The sequence below is a fragment of the Pongo pygmaeus genome, chromosome 16 (assembly GCF_028885625.2).
Source record: "Pongo pygmaeus isolate AG05252 chromosome 16, NHGRI_mPonPyg2-v2.0_pri, whole genome shotgun sequence".
Lineage (NCBI taxonomy): Eukaryota > Metazoa > Chordata > Mammalia > Primates > Hominidae > Pongo > Pongo pygmaeus.
The window spans coordinates 45,848,559-45,866,495 of NC_072389.2; the positions used below are offsets into that span (position 1 = coordinate 45,848,559).

Genomic DNA, 17,937 nt, shown 5'->3' on the forward strand with positions numbered 1-17,937 from the left:
TTCCCCATTTTACAAATTAGGAAACTACAGATCAAAAAACTTAAGTGTTGTGTCTAGGATCACTTAGGTATTAAAGAAAGCCAGGATTGCTGGGTGCCGTGGCTCACACCTGTAATCCCAGCACTTTGGGAGACCAAGGCGGGCGGATCACTGGAGGTCAGGAGTTCAAGACCAGCCTGGCCAACATAGTGAAACCCTGTCTCTACTAAAATACGAAGAAATTAGCCGGGCATTGTGGTGTGTGCCTGTAGTCCCAGCTACTTGGGAGGCTGAGGCAGGAGAATGGCCTGAATCCGGGAGGTGGAGGTTGCAGTGAGCTGAGATCATGCCGCTGCACTCCATCCTGGGCAATAGAGTCACACTCCGTCTCAAAAGAAGAAATGAAATCCAAGATTTAAACTCAGGTCTGTGTTACATGTAAACCCACACTCTCACTCAAGTACTGTTTCTATATGTGATAAAGTCTTGAGTTTTTGTAGAAATGTCTTATCTTCACCATACATGTTATAATCATGTTTGAAAATAAAAATGGAGAGAATACATCTGGGCATGGTGGCTCATGCCTGTAATCCCAGCACTTTGGGAGGCCAAGACGGGTGGATTACCTGACATCAGGAGTTCAAGACCAGTCTGTCCAAAATGGTGAAGCCCCGTCTCTACTAAAAATACAAAAATCAGCCGAGTATGGTGGCAGACGCCTGTAATCCCAGCTACTCAGGAGGCTGAGGCAGGAGAATTGCTTGAACCGGGAAGGCAGAGGTTGCAGTGAGCCAAGATCACGCCATGGCACTCCAGCCTGGGTGACAGAGGGAGACAGGAGACTCCAGAAAAAAAATAAAAAGAAAAAATGGAGAGAATACTTATGTACCTGGTAGTTTGAGAATATTTCTAGCTTATATAATATAGTATTTTTTGCTTATATAAAATATATGAATCATAAGTAATAACCTGCTTTTGCTTTTTTTTTCCTTTCCCAGAGGATCAAGCTCCTCCTTCCTCCCTTTTAGTTCATAAGCTTATTTTCCAGTACGTTGAAGAAAAGGAATCCTGGAAGAAGACATGTACAACCCAGCATCAGTTACCCAAGGTTAAAGCCTGATTGAAGTATTTAAAGGAAAATTTGTGATATCTTTCCAAAAAAAGCAGAACTGAAACTTTACATAAATAATAGTGGATCCTGAAATGATAAATGTATTCAATTGTTTAACTTTTTTGAGTTCTTTATAAGTGAGCCACTAAGCACTGAAATGTTTTCATAATTTCATTGGATTTTTTTTCCCACTTTTTCTAGATGCTTGAAGAATTCTCACTGGTAGTGCACCATTGCAGACTCCTTGGAGAGGAGATTGAGTATTTAAAGAGATGGGGACCAAATTATAACCTAATGAACATAGATATTAATAATAATGAGTAAGTGTATTAGTTCCCAAGGACTGCCATGACAGAGTGCTACAAATTGGGTACCTTAACAGGTTCTGGAGGCTGGAGGTCTAAGATTAAGGTGTAAGCGGGTGTTGTTCTTTCTGAGGGCTGTTAGAATCTGTCCATGCCTTCTCCCAGTGTCTGGTGGTTTGCTGGCAATCTTTGGCATTCCTTGGCTTGTAAATGCATAACCTTGATCTCTCCCTTCATGTTCACGTGGTGTCTTTCATTCTGCATGTCTGCATCCACATTTCCCCTTTTTATAAGGACACTAGTCATAGTGGATTAGGGGCCCACCTTACTCTAGTAGGACTTCATCTTAACATATTACTTGTGTAGTGACCAGATTTCCAAATAAGGTCACTTTCTGAGGTATTGGGGGTTTGGAATTCAACATATGAATTTTGGGAAATACAGTTCAACCCAACAGTAAGTACTTGGTTAGCAATTTATTAAATGAATATATATATACAGTAAGTACTTGGTCAACTTGGTCAACAACTTGGGCGCAGTGGCTCACTCCTGTAATCCCAGCACTTTGGGAGGCCGAGGTGGGCGAATCACAAGGTCAGGACTTTGAGACCAGCCTGGCCAATATGGTGAAACCCCGTCTCTACTAAAAATACAAAAATTAGCCAGGCATGGTGGTGGGCGCCTGTAGTCCCAGCTACTCAGGAGGCTGAGGTAGGAGAATCACTTGAACCCAGGAGGCAGAGGTTGCAGTGAGCTGAGATTTCACCACTGCACTCCAGCCTGGGCACAAAGAGACTCCATATCCTCACGCCTGTAATCCCAGCACTTTGGGAGGCCGAGGCGTGTAGATCACGAGGTCAGGAGTTCAAGACCAGCCTGGGCAAGATGGTGAAACTCCGTCTCTACTAAAAATACAAAAAATTAGCCGGGCGCGGTGGCAGGCACCTGTAATCCCAGCTGCTTGGGAGGCTGAGGCAGGAGAATCGCTTGAACTTGGAGGGTGGAGGTTGCAGTGAGCCGAGATCACGCCACTGCACTCAGCCTGGGTGACAGAGTGAGACTCCATCTCAAAAAAAAAAAAAAAAAAGAGTTTCCGTCTCAAAAAAAAAAAAGAAAGAAAAGAAATAATATATACCTAAGTTGGACATGCCAGTGTGAAAAGAAAATGAAATTGGGCTGGGACGGTGGCTCACGTTAAGCCTGTAATCCCAACACTTTGGGAAGTGAGGCAGGTGGATCACTTGAGGTCAGGAGTTCAAGATCAATGTGGCCAACAAGGTGAAACCCCATCTCTACTGAAAATACAAAAATTAGCTGGGCGTGGTGGCGCACACCTGTAGTCCCAGCTAATCAGGAGGCTGAGGCAGGAGATTTGCTTGAACCTGGGAGGCGGAGGTTGCAGTGAGCCGAGATCACGCCACTGCACTCCAGCCTGGGCGACAGAGCGAGACTCCATCTCAAAAAAAAAGAAAAACAAAAAGAAAATAAATAATGTATGCCTAACTTGGATATGCCAGCGTAAAAATAAAATTAAATTGTGCTGGGACAGTGGCTCACGCCTGTAATCCCAACACTTTGGGTGGTGAGGCAGGCGGATCACCTGAGGTCAGGAGTTTGAGGCCACATTGGTGAAAGCCTGTCTCTACTAAAAATACAAAACTTAGCTGGATGTGGTGGCAGGCGCCTGTAATCCCAGCTACTTGGGAGAATCAATAGAACTTGGGAGGTGGAGGTTGCAGTGAGCCAAAATTGTATACTGCACTCCAGCCTGGGCAACAGAGCAAGACTCCATCTCAAAAAAAAAAAAAAAGAAATTGTGTTTCATGCTATTATTGTGTTGCATTTTTAATTGTGGATCTTGTCTTTTACAGATTGAGACTTTTATTCTCTAGCTCTGCAGCATTTGCAAAGTTTGAAATAACTTTGTTTCTCTCAGCCTATTATCCATCTGTACCATTACCTTCCACCATTCAGAATCATGTTGGGAACACTAGGTGAGTAAAGGGCCAACAGGGTAAGACTCTGGACTTTTTTTTTTTTTTTTTTTTTTTTTTTGAGATGGAGTCTGGCTCTGTTGCCCAGGCTAGAGTGTAGTGGCGCAATCTCGGCTCACTGCAACCTCCGCCTCCCGGGTTCATGCCATTCTCCTGCCTCAGCCTCCTGAGTAGCTGGGACTACAGGCGCCCACCACTGCACTCGGCTAATTTGTTGTATTTTTAGTAGACACGGGGTTTCACCGTGGTCTCGATCTCCTGACCTCGTGATCCGCCCACCTCGGCCTCCCAAAGTGCTGGGATTACAGGCTTGAGCCACCGCGCCTGGCAAGGACTACTTTTTAGTGTTCATTTTATTTGAGAGATTCCTCAAAGTGGTCAGCAAATCAGTGGACCATAGTGAGAGCTAAATGTGAGTTCTCTTGAGATCATTTTGAAGAATTTGTGTGTGTGTGTGTGTGTGTTTGAGATGGAGTCTCGCTGTGTCACCAGGCTGGAGTGCAGTGGCACGATCTCGGCTCACTGCAACCTCTGCCTCCTGGGTTCAAGTGATTCTCCTGCGTCAGCCTCCCGAGTAACTGGGACTTAAAGGCACGCGCTACCACACCTAGCTAATTTTTGCATTTTTAGTAGAGATGGGGTTTCACCATGTTGGCCTGTGGTCTCGATCTCTTGACCTCGTGATCTGCCCACCTCAGCCTTCCAAAGTGCTGGGATTACAGGCGAAGAATTTCTTCTTAAAGTCATTGACCTTTATTGCTATCTCCAGTGGATGCTGGAGACCACTGGTCTATTCTTTTGTACCTGCTTCACTTTTTGAATACTCCAACCTAAAACATGAATCAAGAAGGAAAAAACTCACCATTAGCTTAGTACAGATGATATGTAAACAATTTTTATGGCCTTAAAAACAGAGTTGGCTGGGCACAGTTGCTCACACCTGTAATCCCAGGACTTTGGGAGGCTGAGGCAGGTGGATCACGAGGTCAAGAGTTCAAGACCAGCCTGGCCAAGATGGTGAAACCCCGCCTCTACTAAAAATACAAAAAATTAGCCAGGCGTGGCGGTGGACACCTGTAATCCCAGCTACTGGGGAGGCTGAGGCAGAGAATTGCTTGAACCCAGGAGGTGGAGGTTGCAGTGAACCGAGATCGCATCACTGCACTCCAGCTTGGGAGACAAAGCGAAACTCCATCTCAAAAAAAAAAAAAAAAAAAAAAGGTTAGGGCCGGATACGATGGCGCACGCCTGTAAGCCCAGCACTTTGGGAGGCTGAGATGGGCGGATCACTTGAGCTCAGGAGTACGAGAACGGCCTGGCCAACATGGCGAATCCCCACCTCTACTAAACATACATAAATTAGCTGGGTGTGGTGGTGAGTAGTCCCAGCTAATCTTGAGGCTGAGGTGGGAGAATTGCTTGAGCCTGGGAGGTAGAGATTGTGGTGAGCCAGGATCATGCCACTGGCCTCCAGTCTGGGTGACAGAACCAGGCTGTCTCAAAACAAAACAGAGTCTGTGGAACCAGCCCTAAAAATGTTTCATTCCTCCTAGACTATGATGTATTTTGTGACTTTTTAGATGCACTGCTGACAGATTGGAAGATAACAGTTAAAAATGTGCTCACCTAGGCTGGGCATGGTGGCTCATGCCTGTAATCCCAGCACTTTGGGAGGCCAAGGTGGGCAGATCGCTTGAGGCCAGGAGTTTGAGACCAGCCTGGCCAACATTACAAAACCCTTTGTTTTTGGCTGGGCGTGGTGGCTCACGCCTGTAATCCCAGCACTTTTGGAGGCCGAGATGGGCGGATCATGAGATCAGGAGTTCAAGACCATCCTGGCCAACATGGTGAAACCCCGTCTCTACTAAAAATACAAAAAATAGCCAGGCATGGTGGCAGGCGCCTGTAATCCCAGCTACTTGGGAGGCTGAGGTAGGAGAATTGCTTGCACCCAGGAGAAAGAGGTTGCCATGAGCCTAGATTGTGCCACTAACTGCACTCCAACCTGGGTAACAGAGCAAGACTCGGGGGCGGGGGGGGGGGAAATTTGCTCACCTTATATTTGTCAGCAAACACCAAGACTAAGATTTTTTATGACCAACAAAAGTAGCTAGGTTAAGATACTTCACAATTACATATAGAATTGGTTCTTAGGCCCTGTTTTGGAATCCCATTTCAAACTGGACATCTGGTTATTTCCAGAAATGCTCATTTGTGTTTCCTAGGAAACTGAGAGACCAAGAACATAAATTCCACTGAATTAGAGACAAGTGTAAGATTTTTTTAAAAATTGATTAACCTGGCTGGGTGCGGTGGCTCACGCCTGTAGTCCCAGCACTTTGGGAGGCCAAGGTGGGTGGATCACAAGGCCAGGAGATGGAGACCATCCTGACTAACACGGTGAAACCCCATCTCTACTAAAAATACAAAAATTAGCCGGGCGTAGTGGCAGGTGCCTGTAGTCCCAGCTTCTCGGGAGGCTGAGGCAGGAGAATGGCGTGAACCCGGGAGGTGGATCTTGCAGTGAGCGGATTGCGCCACTGCACTCCAGCCTGGGCGACAGAGCGAGACTCCGTCGCAAAAAAAAAAAAAAAAAAAAAAAATTGATTAACCTTTGTTCTTTCCAGCCAAGATGATATTGCTACCATTCTATCTAAAGTGCCACTGGAGAACAACTACCTGAAGAATGTAGTCAAGCAAATTTACCAAGATCTGTTTCAGGACCGCCATTTCTACCACTAGACCCTTGGACCACCATTGGAACAACCAAGCAGAATGTGCTTGATATTATTTCAGGGTCCCATTGCTGTTCAGCCTTTGTTTTTAGGTCATTACAAGCCGAGTAAAATTCCTTCTGATGATGTTATAGTTAATCTGTATTTTTTTAGATCTCTGCAGAATGATGGTGATGAAGTCTGGATGGTAGGCCTCATAGCCTACTGTCAACTTACTCATCTTTGTACCAAAGGTTTAAGTAATAGGACACTTAGGAAAAATGTCTCCTAACTAAACTAGTGCTTTCTGCTTTAGTACAAGCCCTAAGGATTAACTTTTAAGTATAAGAAGTGTTACCACTGACAAAAACATTAGCCATTTTCCCATAACTAGATAGAGCTATGATTTTTAGGTTGCCTGGCTTCTGCCTAGCAGATATTTCTGGAGTAGAAATGTATCTGTCTACAAACTATTATCCTTTTTCTCTGTTACTAAAATGCTATTAAGAGAAAGTAGGGCTGGGTGCGGTGGCTCACACCTGTAATACCAGCAGTTTGGGAGGCCAAAGTGGGCGAATAGCCTGAGTCCAGGAGTTCAAGACCAGCCTGGGCAACATGGCGAAACCCCACCTCTACAAAAAATACGAAAATTAGCCAGTCATGGTGGCTTGCGCCTGTGGTCCCAGCTACTTAGGAGCTTAAGGCAGGAGGATCACTGGAGCCCAGGAGGCAGAGGTTGCAGTAAGCCGAGACCATTCCACTGCACTCCAGCCTAGGCAACAGAGCAAGACCCTGTCTCAAAAAAACAGAGAAAGCAATAGCACTCAGCTATTGAAATGGTTGCCGTCTTTTTTTGAGGGCCTTGCTTTTTATTCTATGGTGTCTATTATGTTTTCTTTTTCTTTTTTTTTGAGATGGAGTCTCGCTCTGTCACCCAGGCTGGAGTGCAGTGGCATGATCTCAGCTCACTGCAAGCTCCGCCTCCTGGGTTCACGCCATTCTCCTGCCTCAGCCTCCCGAGTAGCTGGGACTACAGGTGCCCACCACCATGCCGGGCTAATTTTTTGTCTTTTTAGTAGAAGTGGGGTTTCACGGTGTTAGCCAAGATGGTCTCGATCTCCTGACCTCGTGATCCGCCTGCCTCGGCCTCTCAAAGTGCTGGGATTACAGGTGTGTGCCACCACACCCAGCAATGTTTTCTTAATAAGTATAGTTTTTCTAGGGAAAGTTAATTCATTTTTGTCTAGTACATATATGTAAATATATTAATGTTGTTTTGTGTTTGTGATGTAGTAAGGAGATATATATAGAAATTCATTTAGATATATAGATACTCATCTGTCTAGGCAGTTCCCAATTTTCTGAAGAATGTTTTACAGCAAAATTTTCTATTTTCTTTTATTAAATAATGACACGTCAAACAATGTCACATCCAAAACACTAGTTTTATCAATTTCTAGCAGTAATAATAGACTTGCTGTAAGTATTGTTTTCTGATGCCATACCCTTGTCATACATATTATTAAATGACCAATATTATGTATGAAGTAGACAAAAAAATTTACTCAAACTTCATTCAAATCCTAATTGTGATCATTTTTGTTTTATATTTAATTCTAAACCAAAATACATTTGCATTTTTAAGCTAATTTGTCTCAAAATTTTGCTTTGTTTTTGGATCAGGTTAAAGTCCTGTGAGTCCCCTGAATGTTATTGTCCCTCTTGATTGGTTTTTACTTCTGAGCTATACATCAAAAGACACATAAGCTTCAAAAGTCAACACAAACCTCATTTGCCATAAAAATCAAGATATAGATGTTCTGTTCCGTAAACTCCTTGAAAAACATTTTAAAGTCATCAGTATGATCTGTTTCCCATGAAACTTAAGTTAGCTTTCTTATTGGAGTTATTTCTTTTCTGTAAGTCTGAAAAGTAGAGATTTTGTTTTATGCATTTTAGTAACCTGCAACAACCAACTCTAAAAAAGGTTTGGCTTGTAATGACGGTCTCTGCTTTTTTGGGTTTGGAGTACACAATTGTAATATTTACTTAGTTATTTGTGTTTTTCTTTGTTCAAGGTATTGACTAGTTTCATAAATTTTTTGAAAGTTTTTCTTTTATTGATTGGAAAGCAGATTACATTTTGCACTATTAAAATAAGTTTATTACTTGAAATCTTTTGTGAGTAGTGTTTCTTTATAAAGAGTATTTTAGCATTTATCCAATAGACCTTTGAAGATATACCAAAGAAACCTTCCTCTGGAGACACCTACCTATTCAAAACTGAGATTAGGCCAAGTGCATTGGGTCACACCTGTAATACCAGCAGTTTGGGAGGCCGAGTTCAAGCAGGTTGCTTGAGGCCAAGAATTCAAATCCAGCCTACACAACATAGCAAGACCCTATCTCTAAAAAAATTTTTTTTCTTGGCTGGGCATGGTGGCTCATGCCTGTAATGCCAACCCTTCGGGAGGCTGAGGTGGGCAGATCACCTGAGGTCGAAAGTTTGAGACCAACCTGACCAACATGGAGAAACCGTGTCTCTACTAAAAATACAAAATTAGCCAGTCATGGTGGCACATGCCTGTAATCCCAGCTACTTGGGAGGCTGATGCAGAATTGCTTCAACCCGGCAGACAGAGGTTGCAGGGAGCCAAGATCGTACCATTGCACTCCAGCCTGAGCAACAAGAGTGAAACCCCCATCTAAAAATAAAAAAATAAAAAATTTTCTTGTTTTCGAGATGTGGTCTCGCTATGTTGCCCAGGCTGGTCTCGGACTCCTGGGCTCAAGAGATCCTTCCATCTCAGCTTCCCAAATTGCTGGGATTACAGGTGTCAGTCACTGCACCCAGTTTGCTGTTCTTTTTCTAACTTCTTGTGATGGTAGGTACCTAGCTCATTTATTTTCATTCTTTTTTTTTTTTGAGACGAAGTCTTGCTGTGTCGCCCAGGCCGGAGTGCAGTGGCCGATCTCGGCTCACCAAAACCTTTGCCTCCCAGGTTGAAGCGATTCTCTTGTCTCAGCCTCCTGAGTAGCTAGGATTACAGGCGTGCACCACCACACCCAGCTAATTTGTGTATTTTTGGTAGAGACAGGGTTTCACCATGTTGGCCAGGCTGGTCTCAAACTCCTGACCTCAGGTGATATATCCACCTCAGCCTCCCAGAGTGCTGGGATTACAGGCATGAGCCACTGTGCCCAGCCTATTTTCATTCTTTTAACAAGTACTTAAGATGATATATTTCTTTTCTTTCTTTTTGTTTGAGGTAATCCATCTGCCTCGGTATCCCAAAATGCTGGGATTACAGGCATGAGCCACCATGCCCGGCCCCATATATTTGTTTCTAAGTAATGTTTTTTTATCACTCATTCTTCTCCTAATGTGTTTTTTTTTTTTTTTTTAATATTTATGTCTTTTTTTGTTTGTTTGTTTTTTTGAGAAACCAAGTCTCACTATGTTGCCCAGGCTAGTCTCAAACTCCTGAGCTCAAATGATCTTCTCGCCTAAGCCTCCCAAAGGGCTGGAATTACAGGCCTGAGTCATTGTGCCCAGTCTTAAATATATATGTCTTTTTTGGTCAATAAGAAAGTGAGAATATTATTGTTTCTTAGAACATGACTTCATAACAGAGCTCAGCCCCAAAGATCCAGATCAGACTTGAAGAACAAGAGTTTGAAGGTGATTGCTCCACAAATAAAAAATACTTGTGGGGCAAGAGATTGATTCCAGCATTAATATGTTTGCTTCTGAAATTTTTTCTTTCTTTCTTTTTTTTAGACAGGGTCTCTCTCTGTCACTCAGGCTGGAGTGCAGTATCACGATCATGGCTTACTGCAGCCTTGACCTCCCTGGGCTCAAGCGATCCTGCCACATCAGCCTCTCGAATAGCTGGGACTACAGATGCACACTACCACCCCCAGCTAATTTTTGTGGAGATGTGATTTCAACATGTTGCCCAAGATGGTCTCAAACTCCTGGGCTCAAGTAATCCACCCACACTGGCCTCCTAAAGTGCTGGGATTACAGGTGTGAGCCACCACACCTGGCCTAAAATTTTCTTCAGTTCTAAAGTTTGTGAAAAGGAACAGTAAGGCCGGGCACAGTGGCTCATGCCTGTAATCCCAGCACTTTGGGAGGCCGAGGTAGGCGGATCACTTGAGGTTGGGAGTTCAAGATCACCCTGGCCAACATGGTGAAACCCCGTCTCTACTAAAAATACAAAAATTAGCTGGACGTGTTGGCACGTGCCTGTAATCCCAGCTACTTGGGAGGCTGAGGCAGGAGAATTGCTTGAACCTGGGAGGCGGAGGTTGCAGTGAGCTGAGATGGTGCCACTGCACTCCAGCCTGGGTGACAGAGACTCCATCTCCCAAAAAAAAGAAAAAGGAATGTAAATAACAAATCAGACTGAGCCTGGTAGGACCTATAGCTGAGAATAATTATACTCACAGCTGAAGAAAGTTTTTAGACTGAATGACAGAATAAATCCCAAGTGGCAAAAATATACATTTCACTCCTTTAAAAATATTTCAGCAGAAATATTTAGGGAAAAAATAATGATGTAAGAGATTTTAATCCCCAGGATATGGCTGGGCGCAGTGGCTCACGCCTGTAATCCCAGCACTTTGGGAGGCCAAGGCGGGCGGATCACAAGTTCAGGCGTTTGAGACCAGCCTGACCAACATGGTGAAACCCCGTCTCTACTAAAAATACAGAGATTAGCCGGGCGTGGTGGTGCGCGCCTACGTCCCAGCTGCTCAGGAGGCTGAGGCAGGAAAATCGATTGAACTCGGGAGGCAGAGGTTGCAGTGAGCTGAGATCGCTGAGGTTTGCCACCACAGTTGTCTATGGGTAAATACACAGATTTCACAATGCATAAGCAGATTATGTCTAAAATCTTTTCCTGGGTCAAACCTTTACTGGAGCTCTGTAAGGTGTTCAGACTGGCACTAACCAAACACAAGAGACTTCTACATAGCAGTTCTTATCTAATGTAACATAAACACCATCACAGCATTTTATTAATTGTTAATAATGAAACCTTAACACATTTATCCATATACTTTATTGTAAACACAACCGACATTCACATTACCAGAAGAGCATTATTGCAGGAGTCAATGTTACGAGAAAGCAATTGCTATGATTTGAATGTTTTGTCCCCTCCAAAACTCTTGAGACTTAATCTCCAATCCACCAATATTGAAATGTGGGGCCTTTAAGAGGTGATTCAGTCATGAGGGCTGTAACCTCATGAAATGGATTAATGTGTTACTATGGGAGTGGGACTGGTGGCTGTTTCAGAAGAGGAAGAGAGGCTGGCCAGGCGCAGTGCCTCACACCTGTAATCCCAGCACTTTGGGAGGCTGAGGTGGGCAGATCACGTGAGGTCAGGAGTTTGAGACCAGCCTGACCAACATGGTGAAACCCCATCTCTAATAAAAATACAAAAATTAGCTGGATGTGGTGGCACCTGCCTGCAGTACCAGCTACTCGGGAGGCTGAGGGAAAAGAATCGCTTGAACCCCAGAGGTGGAGGTTGCAGTGAGCTGAGATCACACCACTGCACTCCAGCCTGAACAACAAGAGCAAGACTCCATTTCAAGAAAAAAAAAGGATGAGAGAGCCAGGTACGGTGGTTGACACCTGTAATCCCACCATTGTGTGAGGCTGAGGAATGGGTTGGGGGATCTCTTGAGCTCAGGAGTTTGAAACTAGCCTGGGCAACATGGCAAAATCCTATCTGCACAAAAAATACAAAAATTAGCAGGGCATGGTGGTGCATGCCTGTGGTCCCAGCTTCTTGGGAGGCTAAAGTGGGAATATCACTTGAGCCCAGGAGGCAGAGGGTGCAGTGAGCCAAGATGATGCCACTGCACTCCAGCTTAGATGAGAGTGAGACCCTGTCCCCCACAAAAAAAAAAAAAAAAAAAGGAAAAGAGACTTGAGCTAACACTCTCAGCCCCCACGACCTGTGGTGCCCTCTGCCAACAGGCACCCCATCAGAGTCCCTATCAGCAAGAAGACCCTCATCAGATGTGTCTCATCAACCTTGGACTTCTCAGCCTCCAGAACTGTAAGAAATACATTTTTGTTTCTTTATAAATGACTTGAGTTTTAGGTATTCTGTTACAAGCAACAGAAAATGGACTAATGGAAAATATTGTTGTCCATGGCTAAGTACAGAGATTTCATGATATATAAACTGATTCTGTCTAAAATCTGTTTTTATGCTAAACTTAGTATCACAATTATTTTTAAAAATTTTTAATCACTTTAGGTTATCATATACTAGATTTTATTCATTCTATCTAACTGTATTTTTGTGCTTATTCACCATCGACACTCGCGTCCGTCCCCATTACCCTCCCAGTCACTGGTAACCATCATTCTATTGTCTTTCTCCATGAGTTCAATTATTTAAATTTTATTTAATTAATTAATTAATTTTTTATTTTTTGAGACGGAGTCTCGCTCTGTTGCCAGGCTGGAGTGCAGTGGCGTGATCTTGGCTCACTGCAACCTCCACCTCCCAGGTGCAAGCAATTCTCCTGTCTCAGCCTCCCAAGTAGCTAGGACTATAGGCGCCCACCACCACACCCAGCTAATTTTTTGTACTTTTAGTAGAGACGGGGTTTCACCATGTTGGTCAGGATGGTCTCGATTTCTTGACCTCGTGATCCACCCGCCTCGGCCTCCTAAAGTGCTGGGATTACAGGCATGAGCTACCGCTCCGGGCCTCAATTATTTAAATTTTTAGCTCCCACAAATAAGTGAGAACATGTAAAGTTTGCCCTTCGGTGTCTGGCATATTTCATTTACTGTAATGACCTCCAGTTCCATCTATGTTGTTGTAAATGACAGGATCTCATTCTTTCTTTTGGCCGAATAGTACTTCATTGTGTGTATGTACCACATTTTCTTTATCCATTCGTCTGTTGATGGGGACTTAGGTTCCTTCCAAATATTGTCTATTGTGAATAGTGCTGCAATAAACATGGAAGTGCCGATATCTCTTTTATACACTGATTTTCTTTCTATTGGGTATACCCCTAGCTGTGGGATTGCTTGATCATATGGTAGCTCTATTTGTAGTTTTTGGGGGTTTTTTTTGAGATGGAGTCTCACTCTGTCGCCAGGCTGGAATGCAGTAACATGATCTCAGCTCACTGCAACCTTTACCTCCCATGTTCAAGCAATTCTTCTGCTTCAGCCTCCCGAGTAGCTGGGACCACGGGTATGCACCACCACACCCAGCTAATTTTTGTATTTTTAGTAGAGATGGGGTTTCACCATGTTGGCCAGGATGTTCTCGATCTCTTGACCTCGTGATCTGCCTGACTCGACCTCCCAAAGTGCTGGGATTACAGGTGTGAGCCACCGCACCCGGCCTATTTTTAGTTTTTTAAGGAACCTCTGAAGTGTTGTACATAGTAGTTATACTAACTTTCATTCCCACCAACGGTGTCCAAGGGTTCCCTTTTCTCCAGATCCTTGCCAGCATTCATGTCTGTCTTTTAGATAAAAGCCATTTTAACTGAGGTGATATGATTCTCATTGCAGTTTTGATTTGCATTTCTCTGATGATCAATGATGTTGAGTACTTTTTCATATGCCTGTTTGCCATTTGTAAGTCTTTTGAGAAATGCCTATTCAGATTTTTTGCCCATTTTTAATTGGATTATTAGATTTCTTGTCTATTGAGTTGTTTCAGCTCCTAATATGTTCTGGTTATTATTATTATTATTATTATTATTATTATTATTAAGATGGAGTCTTGCTCTGTTGCCCAGGCTGGAGTGCAGTGGTGCAATCTCGGCTCACTGCAACCTCCACCTCCTGAGTTCAAGTGATTCTCCTGCCTCAGCCTCCCAAGTAGCTGGGACTACAGGTACATGTCACCACGCCTAGCTATTTTTTTGTATTTTTAGTAGAGACAGGGTTTCACCGTGTTAGCCAGGATAGTCTTGATCTCCTGACCTTGTGATCCACCTGCCTCAGCCTCCCAAAGTGCTGGGATTACAGGCATGAGCCACTGTGCCCTGCCTGGTTATTATTATTATTATTATTATTATTAGAGACAGATTCTCACTGTGTCGCCCTGACTGGAGTGCAGTGGCATGATCTTGGCTCACTGCAACCTCCACCTCCCAGCCTCAAGCAATTTCCCTGCCTCAGCTTCCCGAGTAGCTGGGATTACAAGTGCACACCACCACACTCAGCTAATTTTTTTTTTTTTTTTTTGTAGAAATGGGGTTTCATCATGTTGGCCAGGCTGGTCTTGAACTCCTGACCTCAAGTGATCCACCTGCCTCGGCCTCCCCATGTGCTGGCATTACAGGCATGAGCCACTGCACCCAGCCTATATTCTGGTTATTAATCCCTTGTCAGATGGATAGTTTGCGAATATTTTCGCCCATTCCACGGGTTTTCTCTTCACTTTGTTGATTGTTTCCTTTGCTGTGCAGATGTTTTTTAATTTGATGTGATCCCATCTCTCCATTTTTGCTTTGGTTACCTGTTTTAATAGTTTCATAGTTTGAGGTCTTAGATTTAAGTCTTTAATCCATTTTGATTTGATTTTTGTATATGGTGAGAGATAGGGGTCTAGTTTCATTCTCATACATATGGATATACAGTTTTCCCAGCACCTTTTATTGAAGAGACTGTCCTTTTTCCAGTATATGTTCTTGGCAGCTTTGTCAAAATGAGTTCATTGTAAATGTATGGATTTATTTCTGAGTTCTCTATTCTGTTCCATTGGTCTATGTGTCTATTTTTATGCCACTACCATGCTGTTTTCAATATTATAGCTCTGTAATAAAATTTGAAGTCAGAAAATGTGATTCCTCCAGTTTTATTCTTTTTACTCGGGATAGCTTTGGTTATTCTGGATCTTTTCTGGTTCCATATACATTTTAAGTTTGTTTTTTCTATTTCTGTGAAGAATGTCATTGGCATTTTGATAGTGATTGCATTGAATCTGTAGATTGCTTTGGATGGTATGGACATCTTAACAATATTTATTCTTCCAATCCATGAACATGGAATAGCTTTCCTTTTTATGTGTCCTTTTTAATTTTTTGTATCAGTTTTTTTTTTTTTTTTTTTTTTTTTTGAGACGGAATCTCGCTCTATCGCCCAGGCTGGAGTGCAGTGGCATGATCTCCATTCACTGCAAGCTCCGCCTCCCGGGTTCACGCCATTCTTCTGCCTCAGCCTCCTGAGTAGCTGGGACTACAGGTGCACACCACCACATCCAGCTGATTTTTATATTTTTAGTAGAGACGGGGTTTCACCATGTTGGCCAGGATGGTCTCGATCTCCTGACCTCATGATCGACCTGCCTCGGCCTCCCAAAGTGCTGGGATTACAGGCGTGAGCCACCATGCCCAGCCATGTCAGTGTTTTATAGTTTTCATTGCAGAGATTTTTCACTTCTTTGGTTAAGTTTATTCCTAGGTATTTCATTTTATTTGTAGCTATTGTAAATGGGATTACTTTCTTGATTTATTTTTCAGATGTTCATTGTTGGCATATAGAAATGCTGCTGCTTGGCCGGGCACAATGGCTCATGCCTGTAATCCCAGAACTTTGGGAGGCCAAGGTGGGCGGATCATGAGGGCAGGAGTTTGAGACTAACCTGACCAACATGGTGAAACCCTGTCTCTATTAAAAACGTAAAAAAATTAGCCAGGCATGGTGGCACACGCCTGTAGTCCCAGCTACTTGGGAGGCTGAGGTGGCAGAATCACTTGAACCCAGGAGGCAGAGGTTGCATTGAGCTGAGATTGCACCACTGCACTCCAGCCCGGGCGACAGAGCAAGACTCCGTCTCAAAAATAAATAAATAAATACAAAAATTATTTGGGTGTGGTGGCGCATGCCTGTTATCCCAGCTACTCGGGAGGCTGAGGCTGGAGAATCACTTGAACCCAGGAGACAGAGGTTGCAGTGAGCCGAGATCGCGCCACTGCCCTCCAGCCTGGGTGACAGAGTGAGATTCCATCTCAAAAAAAGAGAAAGAAATGCTGATGCTTTTTGTATGTTGATTTTGTATCCTGCAACTTTACTGAATTTGTTTATCTTTACTGAATTTGAGTTTTTTTGGTGGAGTCTTTAGGTTTTTCTAAATATAAAAGCCTATCATCTGCAAACAGAATAATTTGACTTCTTCCTTTCAATTTTGGGTTCCCTTTATTTCTTTCTTTTGTCTGATTGCTATAGCTAGGACTTCCAGTACTATGTTGAATAACAGTGCTGAAAGTGGGCATGCTTGCCTTGTTCTAGATCTTAGAGAAAAGGTGTTACCAAAACACCAGGTGTTAGGCCGGGCACAGTGGTTCACACTTGTAATCCCAGCACTTTGGGGAGCTGAGGCGGGTAGATGACTTGAGTAGCTGAGATTACAGGCATGTGTCACCACACCTGACTAATTTTTGTATTTTTAGTAGAGATGGGGTTTCCCCATGTTGGCCAGGCTGGTCTTGAACTCCTGACCTCAGGTGATCCACCTGCCTCAGCCTCCCAAAGTGCTGGGATTATAGGCGTGAGCCACTGTGCCCAGCAGTAGGATGAGTTTGGAAGTATTCCCTCCTGCTTTATTTTTTGGAATAGTTTGAGTAAGATTGGTATTAATTCTTATTTAAATGTTGGTTTGGTAAAACTCAGCAGTGAAGCCATTGGGCCCCAGGCATTTCTTTGCTGGGAGAATTTTTATTATGGCTTTGATCTCATTACTTGTGATTGGTTTGTTCAGGTTTTGAGTTTCTTCATGGTTCAATCTTGATAAGTGGTATGTGTCTAGGAATGTATTCGTTTCTTCCAGATTTTCCAATGTATTGGCATATAGTTGTTCATAGAAGCCACTAACAATCCTTTGAATTTCTTCTGTATCAGTTGTAATATCTCCTTTTTCATCTCTGATTTTACTTACCTGGTTCTTCTCTCTTTTTTTCTTTTTTCTTTTCCTTTTTTTTTTTTTTTTTTTTTGAGACGGAGTCTCGCTCTGTCACCCAGGCTGGAGTGCAATGGCGCGATCTTGGCTCACTGCAAACTGTGCCTCCCGGGTTCACGCCATTCTCCTGCCTCAGCCTCCCGAGCGGCTGGGACTACAGGTGCCCCCCCACCACGCCTGGCTAATTTTTTTTGTATGTTTAGTAGAAAGGGGGTTTCACCGTGTTAGCCAGGATGGTCTCAATCTCCTGACCTCATGATCCGCCCACCTTGGCTTCCCAAAGTGCTAGGATTACAGACGTGAGCCACTGTACCCGGCCTTCTCTCTTTTTTTCTTACTCTGGCTAAAGGTTTGTCAGTTTTATCTTTAAAAAAAAACACAAATTTTTGTTTTGTTGATTTTTGTATTGTTTTCATTTCAAATTCATTTATATCTGCTCTGATCCTTATTATTTATTTTCTTTTCCTAATTGTGGGTTCAGTTTGCTCTTACTTTTCCAGTGCTTTTTTTTTTTTTTTTTTTTTTTTTTGAGACGGAGTCTTGCTCTTTTGCCCAGGCTGGAGTGCAGTGGCACAGTCTCGGCCACTACAACCTCCGCTTCCCGGGTTCAAGGGATTCTCCTGCCTTAGCCTCCTGAGTAGCTGGGATTACAGGCATATGCTACCATGCCCAGCTAATTTTTGTATTTTTAGTAGACATGGGGTTTCACCATCTTAGCCAGGCTGGTCTCGACCCCTGACCTTAGGTGATCCACCTGAGTTGGCCTCCCAAAGTGCTGTGATTACAGACCACTGTGTCTGGACATTACTTTTCCAGTTCTTTAAGATGTATCATCAGGTTATTTACTTGAAGTTTTTGTTATTTTTTGATGTA

General features: G+C 43.4%; 1 protein-coding gene across 2 annotated transcripts in view; it reads left to right on the top strand.

The window, feature by feature from the left end:
• KNL1 (kinetochore scaffold 1) overlaps positions 1 to 8,269 on the top strand; it is a 70,551-nt gene extending 62,282 nt beyond the window's left edge. For both annotated transcript variants that reach the window (XM_054450271.2, XM_063652132.1), the window contains 4 exons: positions 978 to 1,087; positions 1,292 to 1,410; positions 3,267 to 3,389; positions 6,017 to 8,269. In XM_054450271.2, coding sequence (XP_054306246.1) covers positions 978 to 1,087; positions 1,292 to 1,410; positions 3,267 to 3,389; positions 6,017 to 6,131 — 467 coding nt within the window. In that variant the 3' untranslated portion in view covers positions 6,132 to 8,269. The remainder of the gene's footprint in view (positions 1 to 977; positions 1,088 to 1,291; positions 1,411 to 3,266; positions 3,390 to 6,016) is intronic.
• Positions 8,270 to 17,937: the final 9,668 nt, after the last annotated feature.